The sequence below is a fragment of the Ambystoma mexicanum genome, chromosome 6p (assembly GCF_040938575.1).
Source record: "Ambystoma mexicanum isolate Mex_15411 chromosome 6p, UKY_AmexF1_1, whole genome shotgun sequence".
Classification (NCBI taxonomy): domain Eukaryota; kingdom Metazoa; phylum Chordata; class Amphibia; order Caudata; family Ambystomatidae; genus Ambystoma; species Ambystoma mexicanum.
The window spans coordinates 647870872-647891582 of record NC_090935.1 but is presented as its reverse complement, the minus strand read 5'-3'; the positions used below and the strand labels follow the sequence as shown (position 1 = coordinate 647891582).

Below are 20711 nucleotides of genomic sequence, written 5' to 3'. Positions count from 1 at the left end.
GTCACAAGAAGGCTGGCAAGCCCTTGAGGGGCACTCCTAAAGCCCATTCTACAAGATCCACGGCGCCGTCGGCGGCGCTCTGGGCTGGAATCCTGCTCATTGACTTTTGCCAGACGGCTTCTTGGCTGGTGCCCCATAACTTCACTAGACACTATTGTCTGGGTCAACAGCATGTGGATGATGTATAGGTTGGATGGGCGGTCCTTCAACACCTGTTTCAATAAGGTAAGCCCTGCAGCTTCCGGGTTTTGTGTTTTAGTCTCACTTGCTGGTTTTGTTATCATGTGTTAGGGAGAATTCTCTTGTAGGGCTAATTTCCCTTACCTATAGAGTCCCTTAGGGACCGCTACACACAATTAAGACTACAAGTGGTAATACAAGTTCACCTTTGGTACAAGCCTGTACTACACTGGTTAGAGTGGTAGCAGTAGCGGAGCAGCCAGACTTATCTCAAGAGTAAATGAGCAGTAACAGAGATTACACAAAGGACCACAATTACTGTGACTCAAGCAAACACTGACTCAAGGTTTCAGGTAAAAAAATAGAAGTACATATATTTTTAAACCATCTGTTATAAAACACTTCACTTCTATACATTCGAAACCACACGTAAAATACACTACACACAACCAATTCCACTTGTGCCAGTAAAATTCAAGGTAAGTACATTAGGATTTGACAGACCAATGTTGCGATACTAACGCGTACCCGCGAATAGAAATGCTCACGAAGTTAAAACACTCTTTGTTTGCAAAGGTAGCGGGCGCCCCTCTCTCGACAGAACAAGGCCTGATAACCTGTTCAGTGGTTATTAACCACTTGAGAGTTTGCAGCCACTGCTTTTACTCACTGTGCCTTTCACAGATGGGAAATATCCATTTGCATATCAGTCTTTGTCCTGCCCAGGGGCAGTCCAGCACCGAAATGCAATGGCAATTCCAACCTGAACGAGAGTACCACCAGAAACCCCATACACGTGTTTCACCCTTGTTGGGGATCATCAGTGAGGTGAAGCTGATGCCTCTCTAAGCACAGTGAGAGGGAGACCACGTCTGGTTGCCCCCAGGAGACCTAGGGTTACCAATCCCAGGTTCCTTGAAATTTAGTTTGCAACGGTAGCGGGCGCCCCTCTCTCGACAGAACAAGGCCCGATAACCTGTTCAGTGGTTATTAACCACTTGAGAGTTCGCAGCCACTGCTTTTACTCACTGTGCCTTTCACAGATGGGAAATATCCATTTGCATATCAGTCTTTGTCCTGCCCAGGGGCAAAAGCAGTGGCTGCGAACTCTCAAGTGGTTAATAACCACTGAACAGGTTATCAAGTCTGTTCTTTCGAGAGAGGGGCGCCCGCTACCTTTGCAAAACTATTTTTCAAGGAACCTGGGATTGGTAACCCTAGGTCTCCTGGGGGCAACCAGACGTGGTCTCCCTCTCACTGTGCTTAGAGAGGCATCATCTTCACCTCACTGATGATCCCCAACAAGGGTGAAACACGTGTATGGGGTTGCTGGTGGTACTCTCGTTCAGGTTGGAATTGCCATTGCATTTCGGTGCTGGACTGCCCCTGGGCAGGACAAAGACTGATATGCAAATGGATATTTCCCATCTGTGAAAGGCACAGTGAGTAAAAGCAGTGGCTGCGAACTCTCAAGTGGTTAATAACCACTGAACAGGTTATCAAGTCTGTTCTTTCGAGAGAGGGGCGCCCGCTACCTTTGCAAAACTATTTTTCAAGGAACCTGGGATTGGTAACCCTAGGTCTCCTGGGGGCAACCAGACGTGGTCTCCCTCTCTCTGTGCTTAGAGAGGCATCATCTTCACCTCACTGATGATCCCCAACAAGGGTGAAACACGTGTATGGGGTTGCTGGTGGTACTCTCGTTCAGGTTGGAATTGCCATTGCATTTCGGTGCTGGACTGCCCCTGGGCAGGACAAAGACTGATATGCAAATGGATATTTGCCATCTGTGAAAGGCACAGTGAGTAAAAGCAGTGGCTGCGAACTCTCAAGTGGTTAATAACCACTGAACAGGTTATCAAGTCTGTTCTTTCGAGAGAGGGGCGCCCGCTACCTTTGCAAAACACTCTTTGTACTTAAGAATTTCAAACAAGAGAAAAGTGAATAAAAATCAAAGGCAATACGTTTTCAAGGCAAGGAGACTCGAGGACTTATTCAAAGATACAGATTAAAGTCAATAGGCCTGCGCCAGTGTCAATGGAGCAGATGCTTAGTTGCCGAGGATCACATGTTGAACAGTTCGAGATGCCAAGAGTTTGTAAAGATTGTCAAATGGAAGGAAAAGTTATAAGGAGGGAAGAAATAACAAATCTTCGTGGAGGAAAAGGGTTCACCCCAATTCCGGCTGGTCAGACGGAGAGAATGACCAAGTGTGCACAGTACCTTATTCCGTTGGAGAAAAGCTGGTGCCACGGCAGTTGTTCCTGGTAGTTCCTGCAGACTCACGGTTCCTGCTGCACTACCCAGGGATGAGGCCAGCAGCAGCAAAAAAAGACAACAATGAATAAAAGGTGCGCTCCTTTAAATCAGGAGAGGGCTCTTCTGATGGCTATCTGGACCACTACAGCACAGCAGTGATTTCGACCCAGGAGAGGATTCTCTGACTGAAGAAAAGACGAGCTGGTTGATCCCACCAGGTTCAAGGGAAGAAGACTCCGGACTGGATCTTCTCTGGTCGTTGAAGGGGTAGATAGCTCAGGACTGCAGCAGGGCTTCACCAGGACTTGGGGTTGCAGCAGCCGTCTTCTTCTTTGCTTCTCTTCGGTTCCATGCAGTTCCAGTGGTGACTTCCAGCCCAAGAGCCCTGCCTTTTATGCCAAAATCCCCCATTCTCACAGCCTGGCTGTCAATCACTCAGCAGGGGGTTTTCCAGCCCAGACAACCACCTCAGCCAATCAACACAAAGTGCGACTTGGTTCTCCAAGGAGACCCTGTGCAGGGGGAGACTACACCCCCTCCCTCACATTCAGCCCACCTAGACACCCAGACGCCAAAGGAGGGCTTCTGGTCAGAAGACCACCAAAGGTCGACGAACAAAGGAGGCAAACCTGGTTTGCCGCGCAAATAAAGACCCAAGAAGGATTTTAACAAAAAGAAATGGCGATTAAACCCAACTGGACCTGAAATAAAAAGTATTTGGGATAGCGGGTTTAAAGTTTGAGGCTACTAAAATAGCCTAAAACAATACCACGTGTTGTAATATAATTGCGGTAGGAAAATTAGGGTAGATACCACTGCCACCAGCCAAGTGTTAATGTTAAGGGAGCCAAACAATGCTCCAAGAGGTACAGATAAAAAAGGGCTAAGAATTAACCCTTTCCAATACTCCATGTAAGATGGGGTGTACTGGATCTGTGGTTAACTGACTATGTAAAGTTAATGGCAACTTTACCCTTTTCTGGGGGACAGTAGTCAGCCCCATAAATGGAGTTGGTGGGAAGTCTAAAAGACAACCCTGTGTCACTGCACTGAAGGTGCTGTGTAACACACAAAAGAAGGCGGCTACTGAAGTGGTGTACTCCAGAGTCCACAATCACAAAAACAGATGAAATACACATGGCAAAACACAGGTAAGAGTGGGGAAAAGCTCACACTCTTACCAAGTGGAAAAATAAATTCCAGAAATCCAGCAAAGCTGCTGAGGGACTCACTAGGTAAGGGAAATTAGCCATAGAATGAGGATTCTCCCTAACATGCTGGATTTCAGGGTTTTTTTTTTTTTACTCCTACTAAGAGTGAGACTCTTTTTTCCCACTCTTAGCTGTTTTTGGATGTATGTTTCAGCCTATTTCTGTGCTTATGGGCTATGGGGTTTTTCTCACCCTCATAGGTATCCTCTTTTTACATGTGTGTTGCACAGCACCCTCAGTGCAGTAACCCAGGGGTGTCGTAGCGATCCCCAAACATAGACTCTATACCCTGAGACTGACTACTGCCTCCCAGGGCATGTAAGCTTACCATTGACTTTACTAGTCAATAGTTATGAACAAAACCAGTACAACCCATCTTACTATGGAAATACTGGGAAGGGGTAATAGTTTTTTCCTAGTGTTCATTGTCGAGGGGGTACCGTACAGTCCCTCTCTCTAAAGTTTCTGGCTGGTGGCAGCGGTTACTACTGTAAATATTCGACCGGAAATATTTCCCTATGAGATTTTCCCATTGTTCGAGGCTACCATTTTACTGACAGCCCCTAACATACCGCCGGTTTATTTTAATATTAACTTTACTCTGGTAGGTTTTTATTGCCAGAACTTGAATAATATTCTTTCTCGTGTCTTTCTGAAATCCTAACCCAGGTCGGGGATCCTTTGTTCGTCCTTTTGGTGGGCTTCTGGCACAGAAGCCCTCCTTTCGGCGCCACTGAGTATGGGGTAAACAGGATGTTTGGGAAGTGGAATAGGCACCCTGGACAGGGTTACCTAGGCACCCCAAGTCGCAGTCTACCCTGATAGGCTGGGGGGGGGGGTTATCCCGCCAGGATAGGCACCCCACTGTGTGAGTGACAGCTAGGCTGTATGAATGGGGGTCTTTCTGCATAAAAGCAGGGTCCTGAGGACTGGAGGACAAGACGTCGCCACTGGAACTAAGAAGCCGAAGAGGAGAGAAGCCTAAGACATCTGCAACGACTGAACCACCGGTGAAGCCCTGCTGCAGATCCTCACCACTTTCCTCCAACGACTCGAGGATCTTCACCTGAAAGTGTCTTCTTTCCTTGAGCTGGTGGGGTCAACCAGTTCGCCAATCGCCTTCCAGGACCTGCCTTGGTCGAATCGCCAGTGCCAAGCACTAGGAGACCGGATAGCCAGGCACACGTCCACCACGACCGCGATTTAAAGGGCGTACCTTTTTATTCCTTTTTGGCAGCACCGTGGCTGGCTTCATCCCTGGGCAGTGCAGTAACTTGAACCTTCCTCCACGACGAGAGCCTCTCTTCCTTTGCTAGATCTCCCAAACTGCATGAACTGCCAGGAACTACCGCCACCGCTGGAGCCTCTTCCACTTTCAAGGTACATTGTTCCACCAGGCCTCCCGTTTCCTTTGGTATTGCTAAAGGTGTTTTAAATCCTTTACTTACCGTCTGGGCTGGCCGCCTTTTCGTCTAACATTATCTTTCTATGCCCTGCAACTGCCTTTTCCATCGTTTATCAAAGACTTGACTGCAGCTACTAGAAGATTTTGAACCTAGGCACTTTGCCTTGTACCACTGACTATGGCACAGGCCTCTTGACTCTTGCTAAATCTGCAACAACTGCCTTCTCTAGATTATTTCTCATCAAGAAATATGTTGTTGCACCTAAAACTCTACCTTTCGTTCCCCTTTATATATTGCTGAAGTGCCATTTTGCTCGGTTTTCACCAAAGTTCTGTTGATGCTAAAGTGCTGCCTTGCTTAACTTGTTCACAATCCAATTGGGAGTGTTGCTGGTGTGTTTGAGACTAAACCTGTATAACTTCTTTCCCTCCCTCTGAAGAAATTGTTAGAGTACCATTTCTGCTTAGTTTAGACTGTGCCGTTTTGCTCAGTTTTCACTCTTGCTCATACTTGTCTACAATTTAAATAGGGAGTTGTGTATACTTTACTTGACTGTTTTAACTTATTTTAGTAATAGTGATTTGTGTGTGAACATCAGAGTGTATAAAATAAATATATATATTTTTTTTGATGCAAATCTTTGGTCAGTGTTTCCTCGTTCCATAGTTTTGTAGTCCAATTGTGTAAACCCTGAATACTGCTCATCTCCCTCTTGAGATAAGTCTGACTGCCTAGCCACAGCTACCAACTAAATCGTTGTGGTACAGACTGATACCAAAGGGGATTTATTGCATATACCTGTAATCTTAATCTTCTGTAGTGCTCCCTAAGGGAACTGCATAGGATTCTGCCTAACATCATGCATGATGTTGGATATTCGATTATGTTCGTGGTTATGGCCTGGGGCCAGGGGGTTGGTTTGCCTGTCATGCACCAACGGTTGTTCGTACTGCTGTGTAATTTATTCACAGCATGTGTATCCATGAAAGATCCAATGCTGGAGAAGGGAGTAGTTTCTTACCTGTAACTCCATTCATCCGGCTTTGGTATCTTTCATGGATTCACATGCGCTCGCCGGCCTCCCCCTGCAGGCAAACCGTGATTTGGCTTTCCTCTAATTTGGAGGTTAAAATCTGAAGGGAAGCCACCGCGGCCAGGCTATTTATACCGAACGTCCTGTTGGGTAGCCTAAAGCACCCAAAAAGGACGTCGATATGACGCTAAGGTGTCAAAGTTTTCCATAGGAAAACACTAGGTTAAAGTTACCGAGGTTTCCCAGCCTGACGGGAAATATTCACAGCATGTGAATCCATGAAAGATAACAACGCTGGAGAAATAGTTACAGGTAAGGAACTACTCCCTTCCCTCAGGAGAAACCGATTGAGTTCTGTAAATGGAGAAATATTCTTTGATTTTGAGTCTTATTTTCTCAGCCATTCCTTTGTCATATATTAACATCATATATTCCCCGGGGAATGTCCAAACCCACAATCTGGCTCACGTTCCCGTATCTCTAAACTGAACCATTAGGGGGGCCATTGATCAGACACCTCTATTTCTCTCACCTCTCCCAACAATTCCGCCGATACCCAAACGTAATCTATTCTAGAGAGGGATTGAGATATATATGTGAAAAGTACGTAAATCCCTTTTCATCCCCCCTCTTCATCCTGCAATGTTATGTTCTCAAAACTCCTTTTCAACACCCGTTAAGGTTGTACTGTTCCTTTCCCCCCACCTCCACTCCTATCTACTTTAGGTTCCCAGGCCATATTAAAATCTCCTGCGAGTATGATGTCCCTACTTGTAAAATCTTCCAGCTTACTCACAACCTCCCGCAAAAATGTATCTTGACCTGTATTCAATGCATACACAGTTGCCAAAGTACTAAATTTGTTTTCCATTTACAGCAACACAGATACTTCCCTCCATGTCTACTTTGTATCGCACTACTGATGCCTTTAATGAATCTCTCCAAGTCTTACCATTACCCCCAAGGTCTTCCCCGCTGCATTGGCTTGGTATATTCTAGAGAACATACAGAATTTCCCCACTAATTTATACACCTTATGAATGGGTGTCTCTTGTAGCATAATGATATCCACTTTTTGCTTTTTGAATATAGCTTCCACATTTTCCCGCTTCTCCGGGGAGTTCAACCCCCTAACATTATACGTTATAACCTTGAATGTATACTATATTGAAATGTTCGCTTTTAACATCAGGTATTTCCCCTGTAGGCATAGTTGCTCCTGCCACTTGTCCTCTGCCTTCTTCCCCCCTCAATCCTCGCTCCTAGACCATCCACCCCCCCGCACCCATCCCAGGCCCCGATCCTATGACATCCTCGGGAGACACCCCCCAAGTTAAGCCCCGATGTAAAACCTGGGGACACCCCCACTGTGAAGTATCATACCACCTCCCTTGGATTCCAGGACATTCTCCACCAGCCCCCTACCCCGGCCGTGTCATAAGCAGAGTTATTGATGTTTACCCCCACCCCTTAATACAACATGTATTTCTTACCTCAAGAAGTGCCTTCACCACTGCCTTTCACCCCTCCACCTTGTCATGACCCTCGAGACCTTTTTAAGTTGGCTCCACGTCCACCCTTCCTCCCTGTTACCAAAGACCAATCCCATCATCGCATTCCTCATTGAGCTGAAGGTCCTGCTCGCCTCTCTCCGTGCTTCTCTTCTGCCTCAATATTGAGCAATGCCAGTCCTTCAGCGCACGTGGTTATACAATGCTGTACTCCTTCCATAGTAAATGGCAGCCCAAATGGAAATGTCTATTTATACCGAATCCGTTTAGCCACCAAAGCACGTGTTACTTGACTAATGTCCCTTTGCTTCTGTAATGTCACACACGCCAAGTCCTGATACAGCTAAATTTACATTGTCACTGCTTCTACTGCTCTTGCTGCCTGTAAAATATTCTTTCAAAGCATATGAAAATATTGCTGCCACAACTCTCTGGGTCTAGCGCCCGATTCTCCCCTCCTCTGGCCTACTCTATGGACCCGATCAATCTCTGTCGTCCGGCAGGACTTCCTGTTAGCAAATTCCCAAAACATTGTTGAACCGTAGTTTTCAATTTGGTGTCTGTGATTGTCTCACTTTACCCTTGATGCTGATATTAGACCTCCTTGAACGGTTTTCCAAGTCTTAAGTTTATATTTCTAAGTTGTGTGAGACTCTTGCCAATTCTAAAAGTTCACTGTTCTGTCGGACCTCCTTTGATGTCTGAGAGTCCTTGCTCAGTGACATCAACTCTTTCACCCAGCTCTTTCAATTCCCCATTAACTTCTGCTAAAGAGGATCTCAATTTTTCCCGCAGCGACGCAAATTGCTGCTGAATATGGTCTGTAAGCCTTCCTTCCATCTCTTAGACATTCTTTGAGGTCTTCTTTGCTGAGCATCATTTCCCTAGCTTCAGGAGTATTTCTCCGCCCCTCTTCCGCAACGTCCTTCTTATTGGGTCCTGCTCCTGTATCTCTGCTTTGTTTCCAGCACCTCTCAAGCTGTCCCTCCTGTTCAGCGTGCTGTTGCCTCCTTTTTGCCTGGTTACCTTATTCTTTAGGTCTTGGCATCAGGATTATTAAATTGGCCACACGCTCTCACTGCGTTGATGTCTGTCTCTGCCAGTTACCACTGACTCTGTGTGCACTAACTTGTCACACCTTTGCGTTGCATGAACTTTTAGCGCATGTGCCCATATACATTTGCATTATTTTTGTCCCGTTTGCCTTCTTTGATGGCCTTTTTTGGAGGAAGATGCTAGTAACATCCTTCTTGGGCAAATGGGCATCATCCTATGCTCCACCGCTGACAGCTGTCATCAGTTGCTTGAATACTTGATTATGTACAGCTGTGAAAATATTCTGTCCCCATGGGTTTATGCACAGTAGCAAATCTTGCACCTCCTCCCCCTTCCACCCACAATGATCATTTTCATCTGCCTCATCCATACATTGTGCACTCCTCCTGCCAATACTCTAACATCCGTACCTCAGGCTTCACGGGGCACTTCTATCCCTCTGTGTAACACGTAGGCCTCTGAAGTTGGCCCCTCCTCCAGTCTCTGTGCTGCTTCCTCACCATTAATGGGAGTGATTCACGCCAATCCAGTTTGTTCGCTTTGCTTCCCGGGGCAGCACCGTCCTCAGGGTTCCTTCCTACTATCAGAGGGATTTGCCTTTGTTGTCTTTAACACTCTTAACGAAGAGCCCCCGTTGCTTCCCGCCCATCAAGAGCCGTCTCCACGTTACTCCTTTTTCAGGTTCTCCCCTTCTGCAGCCAACACCACCTCAGTCCTACACACCGTGCATTCACAACTTCCTGGTCGGCACCATACACATTAATGCACAGCCGGCGATGTTTTTTGCCCTGTGTGAAGATAAGGGCTGCACTTCTTGATTAGCCGACAACCTTTACAATGTGGCAGCGTGTGTCCCGGATGGGGTTCATGTGTATTTGGGAAGACCCTTCTTGTCCTATACCAAATGGTATTGCGTGCCTTTTCTCCCCCCCCCCCCTTCATCTTGGCGCTATGATTTGTCTACCAAGTTCCTTCCGGGCATGATCTCAGACAGCTGCTATCTTGACAAAGCTCCTGCTCAATATCAGCCTTGCCGGGAACCCTATTTCAACCACTTGCTGAGAAAAATTCCGTCTCACAGCGATCAAATGCCGGGGCTACCTGCTTCTATTTCAATGTTCATTGTATCCCGATATTCTTCCGAACTCGCAGCTTCACCGCTACCATCCACGTGCAAGGGCAATGCCCTGTTGCAACCAGCCAGCAAGATCTTCCCGGCAGTTTGGGGGGTGGGTGGGAGAGGACACCTCAACCCCAGGTCACCAGCTGTTACACACATTCTTTGGTGTTTCTCCCCAGTGCCCAGCCCCAAACGATGAAAGTGGGCTTGCTTTCTTGTCTTCCTGGAGCTGAGCTAAGGACCACACGTCATAACTCACCAGCGGCCATCTTAGAATCCCTTTGCATTACTTTTTAATACAATGCCCTAGGGGGTCCAAATTAATGTTTGTGTTGGGGTAGGCCTTAGGGAAGTTTAGATTATTTTTCTAGTAGAAAAATGTCTCGTTCCCTTCCCTACCTATATCTTAGGTGTTGACCACCAGATCTGCAGCTTTCTTCATAAACCAGGGGTGATTTGTGCCTTTAGGACATTATATTGGATTGTGCAGGGCCATGACAAACTTTACCTGGTTGTTGGATTTTGTGGAAACCTTGTAATCCCACCCCTGTTAATTTATTTTTGGTGCCTACCTGGGGTGAGAGCTTTAGTTCTTTTATTAGAAACCTTTTTAATACTGTATATTCTACTTTAAGTACTTGGAATTATGTGTGACTTATTAAAGTGTATATGTTTTCAGTATATCAGTGTAGTGTTTTTTCTAGAGCTATGTGGATTAATTGTACCTTTTTATATCCCCATACTATCCCTACCTGGAAGTTAAATGATGATGCTCTTTCTGCGTTGGAGAGATTTGGCTTCCATTTCCCATTCCTCATTTCTTGCCAGGTGTTACCCCCCTCACCCCACATTAAGGTCAATGTTTGAAGTGCCATCAACATAGGGTGTTACAGCATTTCTTGTTTGAGTTTTTGTATCATCTTTGTTACCGAATCCCTGCTTGCCGACCCAAAATTATGACAGACCGTAGAAATGTCCTTGTATCGCTCATCTGCTTAAGGGAAACTAACCTGCATGACGAGAACGGTTTAACTATATATCTTCTATTTTTAAAATTTTGAGTCTATGGTCCTTTATAAAAGTTGGCACTTCTAGCAAAACTGTTAAATAACATAACATATTCTGCTCTATTTTAGCAAAGTATACAGACACAGTTTCTTATTGTGCTTTCCGGCACAACCAAGGTAAAGTGATGTGCTCCCACTTGTTAAATAGCTGTTTTTATCACTGTCTTGTTGTAGGTTTCTAAAATTTCAACAACAAAAAAGTGTTTCCTGGACTATTGGGCATAATCTGTATACATCCTAATGCTGAGTAATTTGTCTGGCGCATGCCCCCTAATGAAGATAATTGTGTGTGCGTGGATGGTGAATGAAATTCTGGGCTCATCAACACCACGCTGATAAAGCGAAGTAGGTTAAGCGCTTGCTGCTGTGATCTGGGTGTATCTGCAGGTCGCAGGTACGAATCCTGGCAGGGTCGACTCAGTCTTAATCTTTCTGAGGTTCATAAAGTGAGTACCAATTCAGATTGGGTAATAGCTGTATATAAAAATGATACGTTATGCGTTTTGGATAAAAGCACTATATAAAATAAGTTAATATTTGTGAGGACCTCGAATCATGGGTACTGCACACTGCTTAGAAATAATATCACAGGAATGCCCTGCTGGAGTCCTATTTTCGAGTTCAAAAAGCACCAATCATTAGATGTCGTATGCAAAGCATGTGAATCTAAGTGGATACAAGCATCAGAAAAATGATTACTGAAAAGGTAATGTTTGTCCTTAAAGTTAAGGCAGTAATTGCTATATTTCAAAGACTTAAATATGTGTATGGAAGCTAATCTCTATTCTTGATGCATGCTTTTAATTTGCTGCTGCTAAGTTTCTCGAATTGATTAATGGGCTGGTTTGTTTTTAAACCAAAAAAGGAAAATGTCACTGAAAATAATTCCTCAGTATTCATGTTAATTTGCATTTAAATTGTAAAGGTCTAGTTGACATCTCCTTTCAATTATTTGTAGATTGATCCCAGTGTTGGTGAACGGCATGAAGTATTCTGAAATTGATATAATTTTGCTCAAGGTGAGAACCTTTCTAGTGATTTAAAATTGTTATTTGATTAATTGCCTTAGCACATATGGCCTACAATATAACTTGCATCTGTATGTTTGTGAATGGCAATCTCATGCTTCTTGCCACACCCCAGTGGTTGTCTTTGACTGATGAAGTAGTTCTGTCGCTTGAGTCTGGGGGTTTCTTTGTTAGCTTATATACCCTCATGATGAACTGAGGGACCTCTAACAATGTATTCACCTTCAGTGTTACAGAACTGTCTTCCAAATGAGCCTATCCAGACTATTGGAGTTGGCAAACTAAATTCTATTAGTGTTCAGTCCTAAATTATACAGGTAGATAATAAGGGTTGAATGTTTGTTCCCCATTTGTCTTGACCATACCCTGCTAGTCCTCTACAACTGAATCTCATTAACATTCTGCTTCAGCTGATGCTCTGGATAATACAGATGTCGGTCATCAAGGACTTCAGTCTGAAATGGTGTTTGCAGGAAACACTAGGGACATGGTATAGTCTTGATCATCCAGGTTATATTTCTATACGAAAAAGACCATGACCTCAGACAGAGCTGACCGTACTCTATTTCGATTCACACACTACCAAATATGAAAATATAGTATTTATTTCTTCAATCGATTCAGAACATGGACAATACTTATTTATTATGATTGTTATAGCTCAAAGAGCTTCATCATAATATACATAAAAATATGAACTAAAATACAGATGCAATAAGAGCAACAATGAATACAGATAAAATTAGAATAACATTGCCAGCTACTACAATAGAAAGTTCAAGATCAGATACAGTTTAGTTACAAAGTCTGATAAAAAATGTCATTTTTCAGTATATCTTTCATGTAAGACAATCAAATAGATTCATAAAAGCAAAACCAATATGAAGGAAAACTAAAGATACTAAAAGCTTAGAGCAGATATCTATTCGTACCAGGAGGTATCTCCATAATTTCAATGTTTAGATAAATCAATGCATCATAACAAGATGTTAGCTGAGTTTTGAATTAACAGTCTTATAAAACTCAGACTCACTTTTTACTGGTGTTAGTGTAGCTTAAATCAGTCGCTAATATACAGATTACTTCTCTAACCTTTCGTGTAAAATATTACCTTCCAAATATTATGAAGTGCAATGTGCATTGACTTATGAAAAGAGTTAATACACTAGTGCCAGAAAGATTTAGTCTTAATGTTCTTACAATCGTGGACAAAAGGCCCCAGTCACTTGATATATAGGGCCCATATATTTTGCACTCAGTCAGGATGTGTTGGGAAGTCTCCAGTTTGGACCCTACACCACAGAAGCGACAGCTCCTTGCATCTTTAGGCATACCCTGCTCAGGCCCAATTGAGGCCAAGACTGGTAGTTTGTTTATTGTTAGCCAAAGCAAGAATCTACGCAATTCGGGCCAAGGCACAGAGTAATGAAAAGCCTTGTATGGATTTATATTTATGGACGATTACGTCCTCCATGTTCCGGTAGCTGGAAGGTTTTGCAAGATGTGCATAGTTCTCACACCAATCCCAGTGTTCTAGTTTTCTTACTAATTGCTTGGATACCTGTTAAGGCTGTCCTTCCAATCTGGATTCCAGCACATATTTTCAAATCCAAAACCGATAAGGGGGAGGGCAGAGTGGTAAGTTCAGTTGTCGAAGACTGTTGGCCCCCTAACTTTAATACGGGGCAAACATGAGCCTTACAAGCCTATAGAAACAGGAGGCTTCTCCATTTAACTTGGTCGACAGAGGGGAGCCCAAACTCGAGTCTGATGATTTCCATGGTAACACTAGGGCCCAACCCCAACATTCTCCGCCAAAATGTGCCTTCCAAGATGCCCAGCCATGCAAGGTCCTTCATACCAATGGCCTCTAAACCAAACAATACGGAGGGTCAAAACATTGCCTATATATAGTAATTATCCCATTAAGAGAAAACCCAGAGGCAGATCTAACACCTCTGCATAGCATGTTTATTTTCAAAGTCTCCTTGCCTTGTTTCCTCTCTTCTGTTAAGACCACATAGTTGGCCTTGGAAGTAAATTTGACCCCAAAATATTTAAAACTATGCACTCTTTTAATGGCGTTCCTGTCAATTGTCATTGTTGGGATCGCCACTCTTTTATGCAAAAAGTGCGTTAGTTTGGTCTTTTCTAGATTTACGATCAGGTCTTGTTCCAAAGTGTATTTTAGCAGGACTTCCATGGACCTTTTTAGCCCTGCAAAAGCGTGATCGAAGATAATGAGATCGTCTGCATATGAGACACAGGAAACTTGGTCCCCATTAGTTTTGCCAGGCAGGTTTGGGCCACTTCCAAAGCTTTGGAGAGTTTGGATAAGTAGATGTTAAATAAAAAGGGGGGGTAAGTGAACACCCCTGTTTTACTCGCTGATTGGTGGGTTTGGCCGATGAGATCAGGCCGTGATCGAGTAACTTGTATTGAAGAGTTATCATGCAGTCCCATAATTGGCAATAGCAGGTCACATGGACATCCTAAATGGGACATCTTGCCACAGAAGGTATTCTTATTGACCGTATCGAAGGCAGCCTTGAAATAATCAAGGCTACATGGAGGCCAGGTTGTCCTTTAGTCTTGGCCGTCTTAACCAGGGAATGAAACAGACACTTACGGTCAGCTGTGCCCGTGCTCATCCGAAAACCCATTTGAAAATTGCTGAATATGCAGTTTGATTCGACCCAATTGACTAGTCTAATTATTAATAATGATGCAAAGATTTTGCTGATAGTTTCCAAAATGGGCAATAATCTAAAATTCTTAGTGCAAGTTTTCGGGCCTTTCTTATGGATGGGAATTAAGATTGCGGCCCGCCATAACTGGATCTGCCCTTCATCGCTTACTTTAGCGAATAGGCAAAATATAATTTCCTCCAAGAAGGCCGGATTCTTTTTAATAACTGTTTTAGGTAACCCCTTCCGACCAGGGGTTCTAGAGTCTTTTAGCAATGCAATTTTAAGCCTGATCTTTTCATGAGTAAACCTGATATTGAACTTGCCAGTGGGAAGCAATGGATGGTCCCTGCAGATAGTAGGGTCATAGAAGCAGTTATGGCTCAACCACGCCGATTCCCCAATAGCAGATATCTCCTGTGGAGGAATATTAGAGTAGAAGCCCCTAAGGAATCTCCATACTCTTCATGGATCCTTGGTCTTGGAGATATCTACCGAGTATTGCCATTGCACAGTTCTACTGGTAATGATCCGATCCTTTACCTACCTTCTATTTCTGTTTTTAGTCTTATTCATGTTAACCAGGGCTTCAACAGGAGTGTGGGCCTGGTTCCTGATAGTACTTAGTTCCCTCCTCCATGAGCTTTTTGGATTATCCAATAGCCTTATCAAAGCAGTATTTCTTGTTCCCACTGGACAGCATAGAGTATTGCGTATTTTGTACAGCCAAGATTCGAGCACTAGCCTTAATTTTCATCTCCATCTCATCTGCCGTAAGGAGGTTAGCTATGGAGAGCCAATTGTCGCCCTGCCTACAGTAATATACCCCGACCTTCACAATAGTCTTGTCGGTCCAGCGTATCCTGCAGCCTGCAGGGTTCCTTTCTAATTCCCCAAAGTGCCTCCAAGTGTGAATGCTAGAAATCTTTGATATAGAAATTGTGAGGATGGCATGATCGCTAAAGTTAATATCTGCAATATCAATGCTCCTCACTTGCGGTAGTGCGATCGAATTGCAAAAGTAGTCAAGGGCAGATGACTTGGCCCCAGCCCTCCAAGTACTCTTTCCTGGGAGGTCACCCGTTACTCTGCTGTTCAACAAGTAACAGTCCCAATCATGTAATGATTCAACCCAATGTTTCCCTTTACGCAAACCTTTCTCAGTGGTAGCAGATGTGTACCTACTTCTTACAAACTGAGTACTAGTAATTTCATAGTGGCAGAAACATTTGGCAAATATTTGGTAACCATCAATCGATAGTTCTGTACATAGCCAAACTTCCTGCAAAAGGAAAATTTCTTTAAGCAGCAAGAATTCAAGGGACCACCCCCCCCCCCAGGCCTGTAAATGAACAAATCCACAAGTATTCCAAGAGGAAATGGCCAGCTCTCAATTTCCAGAAACCGATTTGTTGCCGTTCTTGAGAACCAGCCAGTTCAAAATACCCAGGATATTGCACTGTAATGAAGCGCAAGTACCACTGTTGCCGCCATTATTGCCCATGTTGGTAATATTGGCAATATCTTTAAGGACATCTAACTGTAGAGCTTGATCAGGCATAAGGGTTTCCTCACAAACATCTAGATCCTATCCCAAATCGGCATATCCTTCTTTGTACAGCCTTAGCATTTTGGGCAGTTTCGGTAGTATTGTAATAGATTTTACTGAATTGATATTTGGGGTCCTTGATAGGTTCGAAATAATCAGTCTTTGGTGTCAGGCACCCTTAAGGGAAGACCTTTGTGAGTCAGTGACAGGAAGTCTCCTATTTATATGTGGATGAAATCTTGGTTTGCCACGCACTTTATTTCTTATCGTAGTTGTTCGGAACATGTAAGTCGTGGCTTCAACCAAGGTAGCATCCGAGACCGTGGGACCATCCTTTTGTGGGCCGTCCGGGCATGACGGTGTAGTGTTGATGCCTTGATGAATTATTAGTGGATTGTGGTACAATGGGGGGGGGGGGGGTGGGTGGAGGGAGTTGGGGATTCAAGCGTGGCGTTAGTCATGGGCATTTATAATAATAATAATAATTTGGCACTTATATAGCGCTACAAACCCTCAGGTATCTGAGCGCTGCTTATTATTACCCACGGTGTGTGGTGCTCATTTATCGACCTCGGAAGGATGAAAGTCTGAGTTTGGCCCCGCCGGGATTCGAACCTGCGTTAGCGGGCTCTGCACGGATGTCAAAGCGAGCACTCTACTCCTATTTACCATTTAAAACCCAGCTTGTGCGGGTATCCTTCGATTTACTCTTTTTCTTGCCATTGAGTTTACTTTTTGGGATCTTCACTACAGGTTCAGTGATGGAAAGTTCTACTATATTGCCGCCCATTTAAGTTTGTCCTGTGGGTGTAGTATTAGCCCTAACCTTCAAGGCATGTCTCTTCTTTTTCTTGCGTTGTTTCCGAGTTAGGAAAATTGTAGAAGTTTCACGGGGCAGATCGCCAATTTCCTCCGCCTCCAAGTCAAGAAGGGAGTTCTCCCTCGCTGTTCGAGGGCTTACAGATAGCCACTTGGATCGAACCAGGTTATCGAACATGAAAGGGACAGCTGCAGCAATCAGTTTGTCAAGATCACCATCAACATTGGGTTAAGGTGAGCTATGAGTTGTCGGCACAGAAACCTATCCGAGGATCCTATCGCACATCTTCAGAAAAACCTTCATTGCAAACTGCAATGTAGACGGTTGTGCTGATGAGGGGCACAGGTGTCCTGGAAGGTAGTCCATAGTGGGATTCGTTCCCACATCCTCCATTGGGCACATATTGGGCGAGGCAGAGAGGCTATTGCCCGTCTCCTCCGTTCTCATGCTCCTGTTTCAGTCTGTCTGGCAATAGCTGCTCCTCGGCTCCTTCCACAATCGGAACATTACTTTGGAAGATGGGAGCTGTTGGTACAGCACATCACTGGGACCTAGCGAATCATGAAGGAAATAGCATAGGGTTAAAAGAGTGCTTATTGTCCATCAATGAAAAAGACAGGTTGTGGTAGGAGCTTGTATGTTCTCTGCCTAAATTCTCATCACATTTTATTTTTACATTTATAAAGCGCTCACACAGCCCGCAGGCATCGAGGCGCTGTTACAGGAATTGTTTGTTTTTCTAGTTGCGTAATTGTGTGTTTTTTTTTTTTTGTCTTCGTTACTATTTATAATGCGCTTAAACACCCAGAGGTTTCTAAGCGTGGACCCGGGAATCGAACCTGTTGTTGCTTCGTGTCGTCTTGCTTCCAAGACGCGCACGCTGCCGCTGAGCTATCCTCCCGGGACATCAGATTGTCATTAGGTATCAATGAATGAATGGGCTGGGGGGTGGCTTTAGGTTCCGAAGAAAAATGAGAATCAATGGTTCCAGGTGTAGGTTCGCCCTGTTGCTTGTCACTACGTGAGCTGGTAGCCCGTGCTCTGGAGAAATTATAGTCATTACCCTTGGCACGACTTCTGGCACCCATTCCAAGTTGTGTTTTAGGGTACCGCACAGTTTACTGTTTGTGATTGTGCAACCTCAAACTTACTTTCCCAGGCATGTTTTCGTATAAAAGATGGGAAGAAAGGTGGTTGGGAATGAACAGAAGTATTGAAACTTAATAGCCAAGAGGTTAGAAGGCACCAGTGGGGGCAAACAAAATGAATTAAAGTTAAGCAGTATTAGGAGGAGTAGTAGAGCGCATTGAAGATGAGTAGCTGGTTGAAGTAAGCAGGTTGCGGCGGGCTATGATACCGCGCCAAAACGGGGTATCGCACTCCCACAACACACTCCCACTGTAACGGCATGGAGGAAGAGATGGGTATTGGAAGAGCGGGTGGATTCAGAGTTCCATCAACAGAGAAAATTGAGCGCTGACACGATGCCTCAAGCAGCGTCACCACAACCAGTAGGAGGGTGCGGGGGGAGCAGTGACTCAGCAGTCTTCCAGCGCAGACTGCGATTCAACTCGCACAACTCTGCTGTGCTTCGCTTGGAGCTCAAGTTTTTGAAGTAAGCTCCTCCTCCAGCAGCAGTAAACGGGGGTGCGGGACACCAAAGTAGAAGGTTACAGGACTGTGCAGACTGCGATTGAACTTGTGCAACTCTAATACATAAGTGTATTACAAATTGATGACACCCCTCTTCACTCAAATGAATACATGCACACCACACTATTCATACACATTCACTCATCACAAAAAAGGATACAATCACATATAATATATAGGCCCCTTCTATGTACCGTGCTAAAGACTAAAGGCATACATTTGCTAATTTCTTGCACCTACAGCTTTTCAAAGTGTCTATTTCTTCACATATCTATAGTCGACACGTGTTTCAGTTTAGTGAGCCTTTTTGTAGGGCTCTGTGGTACTCCAGCCTTCATCAGGACGCTAATGGACTGAGAATTGTGCACCACTCTTTACATCTTGTATTCATAGCTGTCTGGGATTGGTATGCCTAGAACATTCCTCTCTGGTCTTGCAGCCCACTCCTGGTGACTACCCCTCTTGTAAATTTGGAAAGCCTAATGCCTGCATGGTCCTATTATCGATTTCAGTCCTACCAGACTCCTATCTAGGTATGACATGTTGTTACGCTTACCTGATTCCCACAGGGACGTCGATCTGGACTGGCCTGGTGCCACGTAGAGCCGAGATGACTGACTGGACAGCCCCACTTAATTTTGTTTGTCGGCTCGTATGAATATCTTTCTGCAAAGGAGAAAGGGAATTAACCTCCCGTAATTTGAGCGTTAACCCACCTTCCACTCCCGTTGTCTGCCCACTGACCACTCCCGATGTTCCCTCTTAATCTCACCTGATGGTTTGGAAAGATGAGCTCTCCATCCTGCATCAAGCGCAGGGGCGCGTAGACGACCAGTTACTTCACTGGCGTGGAGGAATTGGTGAGTTCCAGTATTGACTCTACTCTACTTCGTAAGAGTTCAAATGTCTGATCTTCACTCTTTCCGATTCCTTTTAGGTTGCCGGCTTAACCACCACGAAGAGTCCAAATGGCAGTTGGTGAGAGTCAGGTAAGTCTATAGTGGTTTTCCCCTTAGGGGCCGGGGTACGGCGATGATGCAGAGTTAACTGCGCCGACCCGAGATGAGGTGAGTACCCCCCTGCAGTAAATCAGGTAAGCCTTTGGGGGGTAGCTTGTAATGTCCAGTGGTTTCGCCTTAGGGGCTGGGGTGCGGCGGTTATGCAGAGTTAACTGCGCCGACCCGAGATAAGGTGAGTACCCCCCTGTGGTAATCTGGTGAGTCTTTGGGGGTAGCTTGTATTCCCCTTTTGCATTCCCTTGCTCACCTGGCTTTTCTTGTCCCCATAGATATCGGAGAGCGGTTTGGAAATGCAGAGTTCGCGATGGAGTGAGGAAAAGCTGCACTGGATGGTGAGTTCAGCGCGGCGCTGCTAGGTGCGTGACGGCGCGCGTGCAATGACTCCTTCAAGATCGACGGCGCGATGGATCAAGAATTCAGGTAAGGTTTCAAGTTTAAACCTATTCTTCTTTCTTTTCGTTTCCAGGTGGTCCAGGACTGAAGCGGGCGTGGCTGAAGACTGGAAGCTGCTGGAGGCACGGTGAGCGTTACGCTGCTGAATACAGAATAACGCGAAGCACGTGCGGCTGTCCGGGCGTGGTTTAAATAGCCTTGGAAGAAGTCCCAGGTAAGTATTCTTCCACAGCCCCCACCCGAGTAGAAAGTAGTCCCTTAGGTAAAATAGTCCCGCCTAAACCCCATTTGGCTTGTGGCTTCGTGCAGCATGGTCTGCACCAGGTAAGTATGCAGTATGGTCTGCATTAGGTAGGTTTTCTGTAATGAGCCTGGCGCCCATGGTGCCAGGACTGCACCCAAACAGCCCCTAACTGGGGTTTTTGGGCATGCTCCAAATGGCATGATGCCTGCTTCCGGGGTTGCTCGGCCTGGTCTGGCTTCCCGGGGGCAGGCATCATGACACATGTGTAGTCGCAGCCACCTCAGCCTCCGTTTAGAGTGTGGCCAATTCCAAATGACTGAATGTAACGCTCAAGGTTTCCTTGTTTAATACAAGTACCACCGTCCCATCTATGGTTATGGCGCAAGTAATCAACGCTGCAACAGCAGTTGCTTCTGTGGCCAACTTTAGCTGAATGATTCGGTTCCTGCAAACTAAATAGTTTGTAGGAAATTAT

The 20711-nt window shown here is 45.0% G+C and overlaps 1 protein-coding gene across 2 annotated transcripts in view; it reads left to right on the top strand.

The window, feature by feature from the left end:
• TNPO1 (transportin 1) overlaps positions 1-20711 on the top strand; it is a 1970728-nt gene that overhangs the window by 890527 nt on the left and 1059490 nt on the right. For both annotated transcript variants that reach the window (XR_011280658.1, XM_069627508.1), the window contains exon 9: positions 11802-11862. Coding sequence is in view for 1 of the 2 variants with exons in the window: in XM_069627508.1 (XP_069483609.1) it covers positions 11802-11862 (61 nt within the window). In the remaining variant the exon portion in view is untranslated. The remainder of the gene's footprint in view (positions 1-11801; positions 11863-20711) is intronic.